This window comes from Mustela nigripes, chromosome 12 (assembly GCF_022355385.1).
Source record: "Mustela nigripes isolate SB6536 chromosome 12, MUSNIG.SB6536, whole genome shotgun sequence".
Taxonomy (NCBI): domain Eukaryota; kingdom Metazoa; phylum Chordata; class Mammalia; order Carnivora; family Mustelidae; genus Mustela; species Mustela nigripes.
The window spans coordinates 40228034-40246721 of record NC_081568.1 but is presented as its reverse complement, the minus strand read 5'-3'; the positions used below and the strand labels follow the sequence as shown (position 1 = coordinate 40246721).

The 18688-nt window shown below is 41.7% G+C and overlaps 1 protein-coding gene across 2 annotated transcripts in view; it reads left to right on the top strand.

The window, feature by feature from the left end:
• HTR4 (5-hydroxytryptamine receptor 4) overlaps positions 1-18688 on the top strand; it is a 178567-nt gene that overhangs the window by 15992 nt on the left and 143887 nt on the right. For both annotated transcript variants that reach the window (XM_059416516.1, XM_059416515.1), the window contains exon 2: positions 1507-1579. In XM_059416516.1, the coding sequence (XP_059272499.1) occupies positions 1554-1579 (26 nt within the window). In that variant the 5' untranslated portion in view covers positions 1507-1553. The remainder of the gene's footprint in view (positions 1-1506; positions 1580-18688) is intronic.

Here is an 18688-nt window from a genome sequence, read left to right as displayed (position 1 = left end):
GGATTCAAAGACGTGAAAGAGATGGAAGTAGATGGAGCTACTTTGCTTGAGGTCAGAGTAGGGGGTTCAGAGTCTTGGAGGCTAAGCCTTCCCCCACACCTGCCCCAGACTCAGAAATGCCCACAGAATTCCTTGTTCATCCACAAGGTTCTAAAGAACAAACACTGGAAAACAGAGAGATCTACATCCTTTCCAACTCGGGGGGGTCTGCCATTCTCTTCCTGGCAGCCAGGCGAGTGTGTTTGGTCTACCCTGACCAAAGCATCCAAGGGCCCAGTCTGAGGTTCATGGTTCTGTTGTGTAGATAAACAGATTCATAGTTTCTTCTTAGTAAGATTTGATTAGAAAATCAGCAGATGGAATTATAGAATGTCAGAGCTGGAAGTGAACCCAGAGATCATCTCCTCCAGTCCCTCTGTTTACCAAGAAGTGGATGATGAAACTCAGAAGGGAAAAAGGATTAGTTCAGGGCCACCCCCAAATAAGCAGCCCAGGACCTGCCCCTATATTCTCTGACTTGCCATGGTGTGGAACAAATGTGACGCAAAACATTTTCTTCTGAAAAATGAAACTGCAGTCAGTTAAAAGGGCCAACTTGATGGAGATCAGTGAGTACCTTCCCAGGAAAGTATGTCAGGTCTTCTCAGAGTCCCTGGTAGAGGGACTTTTGGTAGTTTGAAAGTAAACTTCCCTTTCATTTGGAGTTCTGACCTTGGAGTTCATGAATGGGCTTCGAGAAATAATGTGCCCCTCTGGAAGTGTGTATGTATGTGCATGTCCATCATTGTTTCTGGGCAGGGAGTTCTCAAGAGTTTACTGGATTTTCAAATAGGTGTATGATTACTTAGCCTCAAAAAGTTGAAAGAAGAAAAACCAACGCTGAAGATCTTCATGGGAAACAAGATGGCAGACCATTTTAGGCAAGATATCATTTTAATCATGACGAGATAACAACTTATTTTCACTGGCTAGTGTCCTAAAGCAGATCGGGTAAATAAGCTGTGTTTCTGGGAAGAGCAACAAGAAGTAAACTGATTAAGATGGAGTACGGAGAAGTACCTGTGTGTTTTAATCTCTGGGAGATTAATAAAACGCTAAAGAAACTGCAGTACTCAGCTCTGTCATACTTAAGTATGCCAGTAGATTTTTGCTGTAGTATGATTTACTAAATACTTTCTGATAGTCTACAAAAGAAGTTTTTTTTTTTTTTGAAGGTTTTATTTATTTGAGAAACAGAGCACGAGCCGGGGATGGGGTGGAGTGGTAGATGGCAGAGGGAGAGAGAGAGGGAGAAGCAGGCTCCCCACTGAGCAGGGAACCCAACACAGGCTCAATCCCAGGACCCTGGGATTATGATTTGAGCTGAGGGCACCCCCAGGTGCCCCAAAACAAGAGTCTTACTAAATAGAAAGCCATGACTAGCTGGCACATTTTTTCTTTAGTAGGGACTTGTATTTTCCTAAATTAATTCATTGTCTAACTTTTTTTTTTTCCCCTCACATACAGGACCCTGTGGGCACTGAGATCCAACTCACACATGCCTATTTCCTGTAATGGATGAATTTGATGCTAATGTGAGGTATATCATATTTCCATATATACTGTAAATATGCTGCTGTAAATTATGGCCATTCAAACTCTGAAGCCTCTGAAAAATGTATTGTGGTAGCGTTACAAACTCAGCAGATGCAGATTTTCTACAGTGTTTCATATGTAATCATGAGTGCTATGTTGTTTGATTATTAGAGGTTTTTTTTTTTCATTTCTGCTTAAGTCATAAATATAATATGGCTGGAAATATTTCCAGATGCTTTTTACTAAAAGTCTGCATTATGAGAGGCGGTGTAATATGAAAATAGATATTCATCTCTCTAATAGGAAGAAAGAAGATGTGTTTAAATGGGGTTAAAAATAGCTGAAGAGTGTCTCTCTGTACATCGAAACCTCAGGTATACATTCAGATATCTTTTTATAACAGATTCTGGTCTGCCCACTTCTTATTTCAACCAGGCTATTCGATTATGTGGCTTGATGACTGCATGGTATGCTTACATAGATGGTTTAGGTTGGTTTTCCTGCAACCCTTGGAGATCAGATCATAGGGCAGCTCCTAAGGAAGATTTTCCCTGAAGGTTTGCTGCATTTTATTTGGCACAATCAAATAGGGTGAAGAAAATAGTCTTCAACAAGGCTTGAATGTTATGAATTGGCATTTGGGGCTGAGCATTAGTCGTCTGTTTCAATAGCTGGAAAACATTCTGGAAAAAAAAATATGTTCCTGGTGCAATCATGGGAGCGGTGCTTCTTTCACCTGAGAACTAGAGGAAAACATTTCAGGTATAGATCAAGGGCACAGCGCTTCCGTGTTTGACGCAGTACAATGCCGTGATGAAAGAGAGCTGTCAAATGTCTTGACAGAGAGTCTAGTGTAATGCGATTCGATCCGCAGAGACATACTGTCACCCCAAACCCGGGAATTCCTTAAGGGCAGAAGGTGTCGCATGCCTAATTCCCAGCACACGGTGGGTATTTGATAAAGAATTGCTGATCACCCAGTCTTTGTTGATATATTACAGATATTTCCAGTGGGTTGGATATACATATATTGGTGTGGATACGTATACCCAACCCCAATTGGGTTGGAAATACATATATTTCCAGGTGGATTCTAGTGTACCTAGCTATGCACAGAGGCCCTGTACGTTTAGCCATAGAACATTTTGTACTTAAAATAGAAGCATCCTAGACTTTGTTACTCACCCAACGCTCTGACTTGGTGCAAAGTCTAAGAACTTTGACACCAATTTCGAGGCCGGTGCCATGTGTTTAATTTTCCTCCGAAAGTTTGTGAGCTTCTTTGTGCAGGGAAAGCAGAGTGGAATTTGGAGAATCTCAATTTTTTTTTGTTGTTGTTGTTGATTTCTGTTAAAAGGCCAAAGGGGGCCGTGTTAATGATGAGAAGTTATGCCATTGTTTTAAGTTTCAAACACTGTGTCGTCAAACTGCATCAGCTGTTAAAGTGAACTTCTTTTTGTATAATTCATATTTTATGATCCCTAACTTTCCCAGCTTTTCAACAGCTACTTATAGTAGCATTGAATTGTAACAGCAGAATACAGTTCAATTAAATGAACGTTAGCCACTCTCCTGGGTGTTACGGAACAATATTGCGGGGTACAAGATGATATTGCTCCCCAGAATCTTCTCTCCGGACCATCCTCTCTGTCAGATTTCCAACCTGATCCCATCAACATATGTTCATTCTCATTCACTCCCCCTCTCTACCCACATTATTAGTAACATGCAAATGTACACACTGTCCACTCATATCCTACCACTCACTACCCAGTCCAGCCTCTGGGTGTTCATAATAAAGGTGATATTTTAGGCTCACATTTACCAAACTGTGACACATAGCTCACTCATAATACATAATGATTTTAGGTGGTATATGAATCTTTTATTATTTCTACATAAATATTGATTTTTGAAGTAACCATATCATGATGCATAATACTAGTTTGGCACTTAGAGTGGAGAAATACAGTTTTATTTTAAACTACATTCATTTAAAATGTAAAAATAAGTTTATTTAAAAAAAGGAAAGTAGAGGCACCTGGGTGGCTCAGTCGTTGGACGTCTGCCTTCAGCTTAGGTCATGGTACCAGGGTCCCAGGATCAAGCCTCGCATTGGGCTCCCTGTTCAGTGGGAAACCTGCTTCTTCCACTCCCACACTCCCTGCTTGTGTTTCCTCTATCTCTGTGTCTCTTTCTGTCTAATAAATAAATAAAATCTTTAAAAAGAAAGAAAAAGGAAATTAAGTGTGTATAAGGAAAATATTATGTAATTTTAAAATACACATTAGTAACAGGATGTGAAAAAATTTATAAGTTTGCTGTGTCAGTGGGTAGGTTCTAGAAACCAAGGTTCTAGGAAGAATTAGATAGAATAAATTTTATTACTTCAAGAGCAGGAACCAGAAATTCTTTCTTTTTTTTTTTTTCCCGGTAAGGAAACACTTTCAGTCTGTGAAGTTCCCACATAAAACGAGAGCCAAAGGGTTAGGGCTCTGGCACAGGAGAGGAATTTTTTGGCTTGCTCTGAAGACGGGAAAATGAGTGAACAGAGGAGGGAGAAGGTTTGAGAAGAAAAGAGATGATGGGGCACTGCTTGGAAAAGCATGCACCATCCAGTGGCAGGTTGCCTGAGAGGGACTCTGAGAGAAGTTAGGTTGGAAATCTTTATTTGTTTGTTTTAAGTGTGTATGGTGTGTGTGCTGACCTCTCCCAGGTTCCCGTTCCTTAGAAAAATTTTCTAGCTTGACTAGGAATGGAGAGTCGATGTTGACTGCGTCTGAGCTATGAACTTAATACACGTGAAGTTTTTTTAAGCAATTTTTCAAGCAGTCCTCGGAGGCCCTTGCCATTATGATGCCCGCTTTACAGGGTGTGGGAACGAAGTCCCCAAGAGCTGAAGTGACCAGCTCAAGACCACGGAACCATGGCGCCTCCACTAGGCGACACATATTTTATGTCTCTGTGTGTGCGTGTTTGAGTGTGTCTTAGTAACAGGGCTGACAGTCATGTCCGGGTGTGTTTGGGAGGGAGAACTCATGTATGAGGACAAACACTCAAAACACACAGGATAACAGAAGAGTGTGCATGCCTGGGAAAACTTCAGAAACCAGAGTAAAAGTTTTAAAAGCCCTATGGGCTGTAGAATTAAGAGACTCTGGCCAATTTTCCCCAGATATCAAGGGACAGAGAAGTCCTAGTTGACATTTAGGGCTAAATAAAATGTCTAAAGTTTAAGTATTTTCTCAGGCCATTCTGGCCCCTTCATTTTTTGTTTCTTTGGTTCCATTCAGTTGAGTTTGCTAATTAAGCTTGAACCTTGCCACTGGGTATCTATCAGTGTCCTTGGCTGCAGCATCAGAAACTAACCTGCTAACATGTTCAGAGGTAATCTTGCGGAAGCCTCAATGTACAGGGTCAAATATTTAAGGCAAAGATGCTGTGTAGAACCAGTCTTGGAAGTAAACAAGAACTTTGGGAGTACTCATAGAGCTAAGGAATTGGGAAAATGGCCAAGCACAGGAAGAAGTGGTCAGTTCATTTCTGCATCACGGATAACATGCAATCATTCCCTTTTTCTTTTATTTTTTTCCTTTTTTTGAAGTTTACAAATTTTACTTATTTATTTAAATTCAGTTTAGCAAGGTATAGTAGTATATCATTAGTTGTTGATATAATGTTCAGTGATTCATTAGTTGAGTATATCACCCACTGCTGATCATATCACATGCCCTCTTTAATGCCCATCACCCAGTTATCTCATCCCCCCAACCCACCTCCCTTTCTGCAACCCTTAGTTTTTCAGGAGTCAAGAGTCTCATATGCTTTGTCTCCCTTTCTGATTTCTTCCTATTCAGTTCCCCCACCCTGCCCATCCCTGTGGTCCTCTGCACTATTATGTTCCACAGATGAATGAAACCATATGATAATTGTGTTTCTCTGATTGACTTATCTCACTTAGCATAATACCCTCCATTTCCATCCATGTCCTTTTTCCATAGGCTACTCAAGAGGAAGAGTCCTGGGAGATGACATTTGATTGGCCGAGCTAAGACATGTGGTCCTTGCTGTCCAGGTTTTATAGGAGGAGGCAGGTACCACTCAGGAAGATGACATGCAGTGGGGAAGAGTTAAGTTCTCCAAAGAAATGGGTGCTTTTTAGGAAGAGGGACTGGAGACTGGGTAGCCAAAATATGACAAACATCTAATCTCATTTGTTTTGTAGCAGTTGGATTTAACTACAGTATTTAAATAACATCGCTCTGTGTATAAATAGAAATAAGTGAGGGTTCTTTCATTTGTTTTATGTACATTAATTAAGCACCTAAAACATGCAGTTCATGGTTGGTGTCAAGTTGAAGAGGACAGTCCATGTAGGATGGATTGACTCACGATGAAAGGTCGGCAGTGAATCAGACCTTGGATAGAGACAAGTGCCTGACAGTCCTCTCCGTTGGTAAATAGTGTCTCACCAACTTACCAGTCAGCAGGCAGCTCTTTCCAGACAATCTGACACTTACCTGTATTGTTTTTTCTTTGTTAGTTTTTTTTGTTTTGGTTTGGTTTTTTTTTTTTTGCTCAGTTTGCTTCTTATTGGGGCCCTGGAGGAGACAGCTTGTGCTGTTCTTGAAGGGTTGAAGAACAGAGACTGGAAACAGTGGCTTTGGTGATTTTGCAGCAAATACTCTTTGTAGGACACCATCGGCCTGTACTTGGCAATGAACCTGCTGGGGCCTTACCACAGGGCTATCCCTAAGCTCATGATAACTACTTAATGACATCCTGAAACAGTTACTGACTTCAGAGATAGCCCATGCTTTGTGCTTTGTTTTGTTTTAACTACCAGTTTCTTTCTCCCCCCTTTTTTCTTACTATGTTCAGTTAGCCACTGTATAGTACATCATTAGTTTTCTATGTAGTGTTCAATGATTCATTACTTGCAAAAACCACCCGGTACTCGTCACAACATGTGCCCTCCTTAATATCCATTACCTGGCTACACTCTCGCCCTCATACCCCTACCCCCAACCACCTAAAACCCTTAGTTTGTTTCCCGGAGTCCAGGGTCTCTCATGGTTCATCTCCCTAACTACCAGATTCTTCCCTCTGACGTGTTTTCCTGGGCTCGGGTATGATTCGTAAAACAATCCAGCCCCCCCACCCCTCGCGCCTGCTTCCTGCTATTTATTACAGTTAAAAAGTTTCTAAGAATTTTTACCTATCAAGTTCTATTTTCAGAAAGTACAGGGTTCAGACAGGAGATAAGTTGACGTAAAGTCCAAATACATACGAAGTTGCTCTTTGGCTGTTTCTTAAGATAAAGACCCCAGACTTCCAGTAGTGAAAAAATTTACTTGATACCTCAATTCTCTTTAGCTCTGGCCTCCTCCTACCCTTGACTGACCTCCTTGTCCCATGGGCTATCTACATTTGCCTGCTGTTTGAGGATTCTGTCCTCCACAGAATAATGGTTGTGCTTTCTCATTCATGTTTCTCATTACTAGCCAAGAAGGCATCTTGCAAGAATGATGAATCCTATAAATGGTAGCATTTTCCTCCTTTTGCTAGGGTTTCTAGGAAACTCAGAGCCAAGTTTAAAATTAACCACTGGCAAGTGACAGAAATGCTTCAGGCACTTACTATGGCTGTAGCGTGCCTTTATTTTCCTTTTTGCGGCTCTTTTTGTCGCTTCATCTTGTTCCTTTGCTTCCTGAACAGTATCTTATATTGTTTATTCTTGTTAGTCACTTTAGGGAGGGAAGGAAAGAAGGAAGATAGAAAGGGAGAAAGGAATCTGAAAAGAAACCAGTTTTCCATGTGGGAGGGAGAATCTTTCTTTCCTTTCTTTTTGGTAGGGCTTGACACCTCATGCTGGGGAGCCACTAGACATTTCTGAACAGAAGACCAACATGGCAGGCTTTTGTATGAAACCCAGAAAAATCTGAATAAATACTAAAAACTGAATATTTTTTCTTTTTTTTTTTCTTCAGTATTATGATTTATTTTTTTAAATTTTTTTTAAATTTATTTTCAGCATAACAGTATTCATTATTTTTTCACCACACTCAGTGCTCCATGCAATCCGTGCCCTCTCTAATACCCACCACCTGGTACCCTGAACTCCCACCCCTGCCCCTTCAAAACCCTCAGATTGTTTTTCAGAGTCCATAGTCTCTCATGGTTCACCTCCCCTTCCAATTTCCTCCAACTCCCTTCTCCTCTCTATCTCCCCATGTCCTCCATGATAGTTGTTATGCTCCACAAATAAGTGAAATCATATGATAATTGACTCTCTCTAAAGCTGAATATTTTAACATAAAATACATACTCTTCATATACATGTAGTCACCTGCTATAAACACGTGACATTAATTAAAAACCATAACAAAGGTGAGTGGCTTTTTTTTTTTTTTAAAGATTTTATTTATTTATTTTACAGACAGATCACAAGTAGGCAGAGAGGCAGGCAAAGAGAGAGAGAGAGAATGAGGAGGAAGCAGCTTCCCTTGCTGAGCAGAGAGCGCAATGCAGGGCTCAATCCCAGGATCCTGAGATCATGACCTGAGCTGAAGGCAGAGGCTTTAACCCACTGAGCCACCCAGGCGGCCATGAGTGGCATCTTTGAATTAATTACCCAATTGCTCTGATTCATGGCACAAGGTTGCAATTCCTTTCTTCAAGTGAAGAAATGAAATTAGTTGGAAATCAACATGACTACAAGAATTCATTGAAGTGATTCGATTTTAGCAAAGAGAAAGAGCAATTTTTAAAATAAGGGTCTTGATTTTTGGTTTGATTATGAACACTAGTGACAATACATGGGTTTCACCGAAGTCTGAGGTGAAGTGGGAATTTCTAACGCTAAATATTCTAAAGCTTTAAGATACCTCATAGTGTTTGAAATCCGCTTGTAAGACTTGTCTGCCCTAAAGACTTACCAGTATGTAATTGATTTGGAACCAGAGTTAATTCATGTTTGTATCCTGGCAATTGAAGCTGTGAATATGTGAAACTTTAAGGCAGTGAAATGTTTTGCAGGAAATCTCTCATCAGGCTTTGAAATTGTGGCATGCATTAGCATATAAGGAGAAAGTGAGTGGGTAACCATTTGAAAGGGGTTATTTTTATGTTGCTTTAGAAATGTAAATGGGAATAATACTCAACTTTATTGCTTGACTGATAAAATGGTGATAATTCCGTTAGTCTTTTGATTAGATCAGGACCACAGCAAATATTAACTGGAACTTGCCCTGTGGTGGATATCCCTGTGTGTGCCTCCTGGGGTCATAGGGGACCTCAAGCCAGAGACCTTGGCAAGGATGGAGAGAGGACTAAAGCACAGGGCTCTTGCAGCCTGAGAGCGTGCTTCCCGCAGAGCTAGCCCGCAGTCCTCCCCTGTGCATGTCACACTCCCCTGCTTCCAAATTACAGGCGCCAGGATGATTTCTGCAAGCAGCGCCACAGGATGCCCGGAGAGTGGTGTTTTGGGAAAGGGGATGATGCGGGTTCAAGTCTTGGCTTCCCCATTTACTAGCTGTATGACCTTGAACAGATTATTTAATCTCTCTGAGCCTTTTGTTTGGACATCTGAAAATGTTTTTTTTTTGTTTTTTCTTGTGAGAATCGGAAGTAAACTGGACCTGATGTAGTATCTTAATGTAGTATCTCATACATGGTCCACATCTAGCAATTGCTAAATGTCTTCAGTCCTCCACAGTAATCATGAGATGTGGGATTTTGATTAGCAGTAGAACGGCTAACCCCTTACTGCAGTTGAGATAGATGTTTCTTGATGGCTTAAATTCAGTATCGATTTAAATGGCTGACCATTAGATTTTTTCATCATTTGTCCCTCATTGGGCCCATTCTCCAGTGAGAAAACTGTGCTTTCTAAAGGTGATGGGAGACCCTCAGTGTCAAGGCTGATCTATCGCCTAATGCCACAGATGCGGTATTAGGGATGTGACCCTGCTCTTTTTATACTTTGTCCAGCACTGTTGTCTCTTCACTCTGCAGCTCCTATGAACTTAGGCACATTCCTGTGTGGGAATTGGAGGATCTAGGATCTAGGATTGTATCTCTTTGACTCTTACTCTTGTGCTCTCATCCTATAGTCAGCTTTTTTTTATATGCAATTAATCCTTTGATTGATGATTTCTGTTTAGAGGAAAACACCTCTGCCTTCTTTCTTTCTGCTTCTGTCAATGTCCAGTCCAGAAAATGGAAGCTATTGTATCTATTTCAAGCAAAGGGAGGTGTAATGCAGGCAATTGGTCCCAAAGCTCCTGAAAGAGTAGGAGGTGGGGGCTGTCCAATCTATGAGCCCCACTCATCCATCTTCAGGAAGCCACAGATCTTCAGGAAGTGCTGTACTGTTACATTTGTTGCTCTGGGAACCACTGGCTACTGCTCTCACTGCTTGAAACACCTCCGGATCCTGGATAGAAATGGTCCTTTTTCCCTCTTGTGATCCACTTGCCCATTCTGAACCTTCCATTTGGAAAGGGGAGAGGAAGTACGGAAAATGTTGTTTCCAGGCTTTTACCTTCTGGCTAAGATGAGTGCCTGAAAGTTGACAATAACAGGTACAGCTTCTTCTCTCTAACGTTGGTTCCTTGGGGAACTTCGAGCTCGGGGACCTGATGCACCGGGCTTCACATCTGTGACCTCACATGTGATGGCATGAACATAAACATGGGGAATTCGGTGTTTCTGAGTCTCCATCTCCTTGACTGCAGGAAGCTGTCTTTTCCCCAGTTCACCTTGTCCACGTGTTTGGGGTACTTGTCATTACTTTTGAAAGTGAGTGCTGTATGTGGCCTTGAACTTGTTCTTCTTCCCAAGCTGAGCTCTGGCAGCCTCCAGCTGTAGTATTCCACTGGGGCACTCATCTGACTCCTCTCCTGCTGAATGGCCTAGCCCCCGGGACTCAACATCATTACACATGTAAAGGGAGAGGAATGTGCTTTCTGTGTGTTTCTTGATCGGAGTGGGTTCCCTACGAGAACTGCTTGAGGCAGAAGTGTTTCAGAAACCAGCAGTGCGGGGCGCCTGGGTGGCTCAGTGGGTTAAAGCCTCTGCTTTCGGCTCAGGTCATGGTCTCAGGGTCCTGGGATCGAGCCCCGCATCGGGCTTTCTGCTCAGCAGGGAGCCTGCTTCCTCCTCTCTCTCTCTCTGCCTGCCTCTCTGCCTACTTGTGATCTGTCTGTCAAATAAATAAATAAAATCTTTAAAAAAAAATTATTTAAAAAAAAAAAAAAAAAAAGAAACCAGCAGTGCAGCATGTCCACATCTCAGGACGAATCTTCCAGAGGCACACAGAAGGGCTGTGTCCTAATGAACATCCGTACCAACTGTTTCACATTCTTAGAACTGCCACTCATCCGCGTCCTTCTCTCTGGCCTGGTCAACCCTGGCTTATCTGGTTCCTTCTCTTAGGACATCTTGGCATCCCTCACTGCAGCTTGGTACTTTTAGGGTCATCTCAGCTCCCCCCCCCCCTTTCTTTAAATCTCAAATTTCAAGAAGATTTTTCTAGAGAGTTTCTCAGAACCTGTGTAAATCAGTAGATGATATACGCAGGGATTGAGGTATTGCCTTAAAAAAAAAAAAAAGATTTATTTATTTGAGGGAGAGTGCATGAGTGTGCACAAGTGAAGGGAGGGGCAGAGGGAGAGAATCCCAAGCAGATTCTGAGCTGAGTGCAAGCCCCATGCAGGGCTCGATCCCATGACCCATGAGATCATGATCTGAGCTGAAACCAAGAGTTGGACGCTTAGCCAGTTGAGCCACCCAGGCGCCCTGAGGTATTGCTTAATTTTACCAAAATATTTATAAGATCTAGTTGATGCATGGCTTCTGTCCAATCAGAATATCCTCAGTGCTTATAATTAATAGGATTGGAGCCCGGTCTGCAGTGGAAGGTCACCTGGATCCCATCTTTGCGAGGTGGAACTTTTTGTCCCTCTTATTGAGAATTAGCTGTTAGGAGATTCAAGAAGCAGATGACTGACCCTGAGAATTATTTGCAGTTTCTTCCAAAAGCTCCTTTCCATTATCTGGATCCTTGCCTGGAGCTTGTAGCTCTAGAATCCTCACGAAAGCACAGTACACAAAAGAAAAACAAAGGGTTTAAGAGAGGTTAAGTGGTTTTTCCTAAGCCCACACAGCTAACAAGTTATCAACCAGGGACTAAAACCCAAGTTTTACAAAATCATTGTTTTTTTCAAATTATTTTCTAGCTGTCCAAAGACAACAAACTCTTATCTAAAGGGTATATAATTTAGATTAAAATTTGGCTTCACTAAACACGTCTAAATCTGAAGGATGGGTTTAGACAATACTGGGCAAATAGTACAATTTGTTGTTACTTGCTGTCGTGGTCATTTGACAAGAATGGTTTGCTATGGTTTGGATGCTTATACATGACCTATGTGATCGCATTTAATCCTGAGACCACTGTAAGTTCCTTATTGTAATGGACCAAATGTTTGTGTCCCCCCAAAATTCATATGGTGAGATCCTAACCCCCAATGTGATGGTGCTCAGAGGTGGGACCTTTGGAAGGTAATTAGGTCATGAGGGTGGAGACCTTGTGAATGGGATTAGTGCCCTTATAAATGAGGCCCTAGAGAGCGCTCTACTCTCCAGTATGAGAGGATACGGTGAGAAGATGGACAGCTGCACACTAGGAAGTAGGTTCCAACCAGACACCTCATCTCCTGGCCCCTTGATCTTGAACCTCCCAAATTCTAGAACTATGTGAGATGAATGTCAGTTGTTCAAGTCACCCAGTCCATGGTAATTTGTTACAGCAGCCCAAACTAAGATACTTACCGGTAGTGTCCCTGTTATGACATGTGAGGTCACTAAGTCAGAGACAGCTTGTTATTTTGTCTAAAGTCACATTTCTAGGAAGAGGTAAAGCCAGCATTTTCACCCAGGTTTGCCTGATGTCGGAGATCTTCACAGTTTACTCCTACAAAGATCTCTGAGTCATAGTGGGTCTGTTATCAGACATTTTTAGACTTGTATTCTCAAGTTGAAGACCAGGTGGATACATTTGTTTGGCTTGTCCAGGTTTTAAATAATTGACTGACATGCCTTTCCAGAGGGTAGGTACTCCCCCACTTACTAAAGTAACATTGATTCCTATCGTCCAAAAAGAGGCCATTTTGAACTGTTAAGTGACCTTCCCGAGCCAGAGTCTAGCTGGCCAGAGATTTCCATCTGCCTTCTGGGCCCCTGAAGTCTTTTTATTTTATTATTTTAATTTCAAAAACTATGACAAGAACTATCTCCAATTTTAGAGACTATATTATGACACTTAGGACCTGCTGTTTTCTCTCTGGAAATTTGTTTTATTACCATTTAGCAAGTAGGGTTGTGTTGAATTTAAGAACTTTTTCAATTAAGAAACTGGAACAGGTTTCTAAATAAATACCCGTTACGTGATTAACATTTTATCAGTCAGGTAATAATGTTCAGGCAATGTTCTTATTTGCATTTCTAAAGAACTGTAAGAATAATCTTTTTTTTAACCCCCCTTCTTCTCTGCCCACTCACTTGCTCCTTAACTTATAATGGCTTTATTAATTTCAGTGCTTGCAAAAGGTTTTATACAAAGTACTCATCTTGGAATGTTCAATACTATCATACCTTTATGCATTTTGGATATAGACACATATTTGAAATAAGGTCTCACTATCACACTATAACTGACATTTTTAGCCTCACCTTATCTCAAATGTCACCATTGTTCATTATTTATAATTATTGCAGTCTAAACCCTCAAAAGTTGAATTCCAGAGAGAGTATATATGTAGATATATAAAACTAGAAAGTCACTTTTTTTGATATAAAAAAAAAAGAGGACTTCTCAGCATCTGAAAAGTAGCTGGTGAGTTTAAGTGAAGAAAGCTAGCTATGGAAAGTCCAGGAATGGAATCAGCCTGCAGAGAAGAGGGAAAGGTCATGACAAGTATTTGGGGAGGATGCTTCTGGCTGAGTACAGCCTGAGTTCCAGTGGACAACAGGAGTTAGGGTCTCAGGGACTCAGGAAACTCTTATGCTTCTTCAGGGGATGGGGAGAAGGACTAGACCGAAGATTGAGGGAACTGGTGTAGGGAAAGAGGATACGGATTCAAGAGGAAGTTAGGAAGCAGAATTCATGGTAGAAAGCAATCACATCACATGAGAAGGAAGAGGAGGATGTTTTGAAGGTGACCGTGAAGTAGGAGTAGGGTACATGAGGAAATAAGCTTGGCCTGGAGCTGGTGGAGGTGGCGAAAACTGTGAGACATTCTGGTGATAGCTATCGAATAGAAAGTTGGCTGAATTTGCGTGGAGCTCAGTGGGGAAATGTTTTGGGAAGGATTCTGCTCCAAATTGCTGTGGAGTGAATAGAATAGAATAGAATTGAATAGAAATTAACCCCCCCCACACCAGGCTCCAATGATCTAGATAAGAGAAAGATGACAGTAGCTCCCGACATTAATATGAGTAAGATTGCCCGCATCTGAAGCTTCCTCCTTCTTTTTTTTTTTTGTTTTTGTTTTTAATTTTTTTATTAACATATAATGTATTATTATCTCCAGGGGTACAGGTCTGTGAATCACCAGATTTACAGACTTCACAACACTCACCATAGCACCTACCCTCCCCAATGTCCATAACCCAACCACCCTCTCCCGTCCCCCCTCCTCCTGGCAACTCTCAGTTTGTTTTGTGAGATTAAGAGTCTCTTATGGTTTGGTCTCCCTCCCGATCCCATCTTGTTTCATTTTATTCTTTTCCTACTCCCTAAATCCCCCATGTTGCCTCTCAACTTCCTCATATCAGGGAGATCATATGATAATTGTCTTTCTCTGATCAACTTATTTCACTATGAAGCTTCCTCCTTCTTGAGACTTTAGGGATCATCTCATTCTAACTCGCAAGAATCAAGGAAGTTTTGAGTATGCAAGTTAGAACTATGCCCCTTCCGATCTCCTACACTCCCAAAGCTTATGGGAGCAAGCCATCTGTTGTGTCTCTTTAAGTAATGTGAAATCCTGAATTATTTCCTTTGTGATTTCTTTTCTACTTAATGTAATCGTGAGAGTCGGGTTCTGTCTTTTTCATAGTAAATAAATTCTTAATGACTCACGAGTATCATGATGTAAGAAATGCACATTATTTGGGAGTGTATTGAGTTAGTGTGAATTTTAAATAAGCTATGATAATGAAAGGTTTCCATCAATTTAATATTTTAGTGGAGGATTAAGATAAATTCCCTAAAAGTCAATGGTTTGGTTGCTTGTCCTGGGATTGAGCTGAATTTTATCATTGCACCACTGACGAAGTTTTGAAAAGCAAACTCAGTCACCCCCAATGATCCTGAGAATCAGGAAAATGTTGACTTACTTCTGTCTGTAACTTCAAGCATATCATTATTTATGGTTGTGTTATTGATGAGCTAGCGTCCTCTGGTTTGACACCCCTAATGGGCGAGGAAAAGGGCCAGCCAGCCGGTCTCTGTGTTGAGAGATTTTATAGCCTTCTCCGATCAGTTCTCTGGGCAATCAGCCTGAGCTCAGGGTTATGACTTCCTTTACTAGCGAAAGAGGAATTGACTTTCTTGTAATCCAGGAAGCACATTTGTGGGAACAGAATCAGAAAAGAGAGTCCCATCCACTTGAGAAAAAATTTTGCTTTTAATAACCTCACGCTAATTGTTTGCAGGAACACTGAAGCTGCTTATTAAGAGCAGGGAATTTGAAAGGTATTTAAAATATCTCATCGAGTCTAAAAGAGCCTAAGCAGTTAGTCATATATATTTTTTTAAATCTGTAATTCATATTTGATTAACTGTGACATGCTTCTATCCAATTATGTTGACCTGATGAGGTTTTACTCTGTGGAAAAAAAAAATAACTAGCAACCTTTTTATACCAGCTTAATTTTAGCACTGTTTTACTTAGAATTACATAACCTTGACTCTGCAAGCCTCTCCTACCCTTGCTGTCACTGCTGTGATCAGACTTCACCATGTCTTTTCTGAGTGATTGGCAGCATCGCAAACTCCTCTCTTGGCTGTGGCTGTCCAGCCTCCAATTTGTTTAGCTACCAGATGACTGGCCATCGTTCCGTGGCTTAAGCCCGATCATGCCCATCCTTGTCTTTTCTCAACTTGCTACTTACACTTTCCATCCAAACTCTGTTATCTCCTACTGACCCCCGCCCCCCCAGCTTTCCCTTCCTTCCTTCTACCCTCCCAGAGGTCTGTGTACAAATTGCTGTTATCAGTTATTTGTAAATATCAGAGCTTTTGGGAATTATTTGTTTTATGGGTTTACCTCCTCAGCTGGATGCTGAGAGTCCATTATTTAGCATATCATAGTGTTGGAGAGATTTAACTAAAGTTGGGAAAGCCTTTATATTTCAATTGTAACTCTATAGGCAAGATCTCATCCTTGCTGAAGGCCTGTGTTGGGCAGGTTTGTGCTTAATAGATATTCACAGCAGCTGCCTCTGCTTCCCATCTCTCATTCACACACTTGGGATTTCACCTGTAACTGTGGATTCTGGGGCTATGGGATTTGGAGAGGAGATGAGAGGATGGAAGGAACCCCAGTTCTGCATTTGAAGATAGAAGGCCTCTCTTATGGGGCTGTTGCCGATGTTATGGTATGGGACCTTTAGCGACAGGGTTGATGCTCTCTTTATTTTACATTCTGGACCTGGGGTGGACCCCTTGGCAGTGCTGTCACTCTCACCACCAGTCCTGCTATTTCTAGCTTAACAGATATTGAACACTAGTGTCGGGGTTGTGCTAAACCCTTTAGAAGTATTTTCTCAATCACTCCATAGAACAGCTCTATGAAAGCATTGCTCATTTTACAGGTAGTAACAATGAGACACATAAAGATGAACTTGCCCAAATTCACATGGCTCACACCTAGTAGAGCCAAGGATCCAGGATCCAAACCTAGGAGGTCTGCATCCTGAGCTCCGGCCCCTGACTGCTGTCCTGTAGCCACCTCTGCTACAGACACTGGTATATTACAGCGGGTCGCGTGTCCACCATCACTCATCTTCTGTTATTTTTACTCTTTCACCAACTATTAACTCTATTATTTCTACCATCTCTGCTAGTATCTACCTCCATCTAGTATACTGCCATCTCCATCTAGTATGAGACTTTCCTCATTTATTCCAAGCAGTATGCTGAGGGCTTTGTAAACAGTGTCTTGTGTCACTGGGGCGACACTAGATAGCCCATTCTGAGAAAGAGAGCCCGTGTCATCCCAGATAGAGGGCCCCGTGTGCTCTGTGATTGGGGCTCCTCAGAGAGGAGCACATCTGTGGGAACAGAATCAGAAAAGAGAGTCCCGTCCACTTCAGAAAAAAATTTTACTTTTCATAACCTCACGCTAATTGTTTGCAGGAACACTGAAAAGGAACACTTTTTGGACTCGATGAGATATTTTAAATACCTTTCAAATTCCCTCAAATTCCACCTCCCTTTCAATGGACTTTCTCTCTCTCTTCGACAGTCTCATACTCTGGGAATTCTCCCTCATCTCCAATCAGAAAGCCATTAGCTGCATTACCTGTGTCCTCCTTTCCCATCCTCAGAGGTGGCCGAGATCAGCTGGTGACCTCAAATGTTAGCACAGGAATGGTCCTTAAGAGGCCATAGGAGAGTTGAAGCCTCTTCCGTGTACCAGCATTCCCACTGTGGTGTCCTAGAAAGTCGCCACCAGCTTCTGCTTGAAAATTCTAGTCTTTTATTATTTTTTTTAAGATTTTATATATTTATTTGACAGAGAGTGAGAGACAGAGGAGAGAGAGGGCAAGCACAACCAGGGGAGCAGCAGGCAGAGGGCGAAGCAGGCTCCCTGCTGATGTGGGACTCGATCCCAAGACCCTAGGATCACGACTGAACCAAAGGCAGAAGCTTAATGGCTGGGCCACCCAGGCGTCCCTCTAGTCTTTTTAAGTACGTCCAGGTAATTGCTTGAATTCAGTCCAGATGATTAGGTATTCACTGAAGAGAAGCAGTCACATGAGATTGTTAAATTAGGCAAAATTTGAATAGTTAGAATTGGCAAAAGGTTTTATTTTATAGACTGTTGAGTTCTTCCTCTGCCCCTTCACTTTCTTTCTGTTGTGCAATTGTTCAACCTCCGAGTTCTTCTTTTGTCTGGTTGTTGTCCTTGTCACCTTGCATGGAGTAGGCAATGTGTGCACCTGCCTCTGACTCTGCTGGGCGGTACCGCTCTCCTTCAGATGGCTTCCAATGGCCAGTTCTCTCCGAGCTAACTAGAAGTCCCTGGGCAGCAAGGAGCTCATTCTCTCTCAGTCCCTGGATGTTTCCCAAGCAAATGGCTCTGGTTTAAGAATGATGGATGCCTTTTCTGTTCTGTCACTTTTTCATATTCTCCACTACCTTTTCCTCTCTCTCTCTTCCTCTCCTCCATTGTGTTACTGGCATGTCCTCTTGCATTCCCTGACCCCATGTCCCCTGGTTCTCTTTCTCCCTTGCCTTTCCACTGACCCAGCACTTCCACTATCATTCACAACGCAAGAGCTCTCTTGACCGTGTCTCTTTTCTCTACATCTTTATCTTTCTTAACCCAAACCCTCACTTGGTTCATTGGAAGACATTTTTCTTTTATTTTAGAAATGGCATTGCTGGAGGTGAGGTGGGTGGGAGAATGGGGTGACTGGGTGATGAGTATTAAGGAAGGCACTTGGAGGAATGAGCGCTGGGTGTCGTATGCAACTGATGAATCACTAAATTCTACCCCTGAAATGAAGAATACACTATATGTTAAGTAAATTGAATTTAAGTAAAAAATGAAAAAAAAAGCAATGGGGCTCTAGGAGTATATATCTGTGAATCGACAAGTGTTCAGCAACTATAATATGTGTGGCTGTTTGTGGCTCAGAAGGTGTATGATATGATAGTTCTGTCTAGTGATAAGACTTCATAGTAATAATTTATTTACATAATATTTGAGAGTATACAGTATGTTTTCCCTTTCATTGTTATCTAATTCTCATGGTATCCAGTGGGATTAGGGCAGGTGTTATTAACCTAGCTTATAGATAAAAGAAATGAAAATTT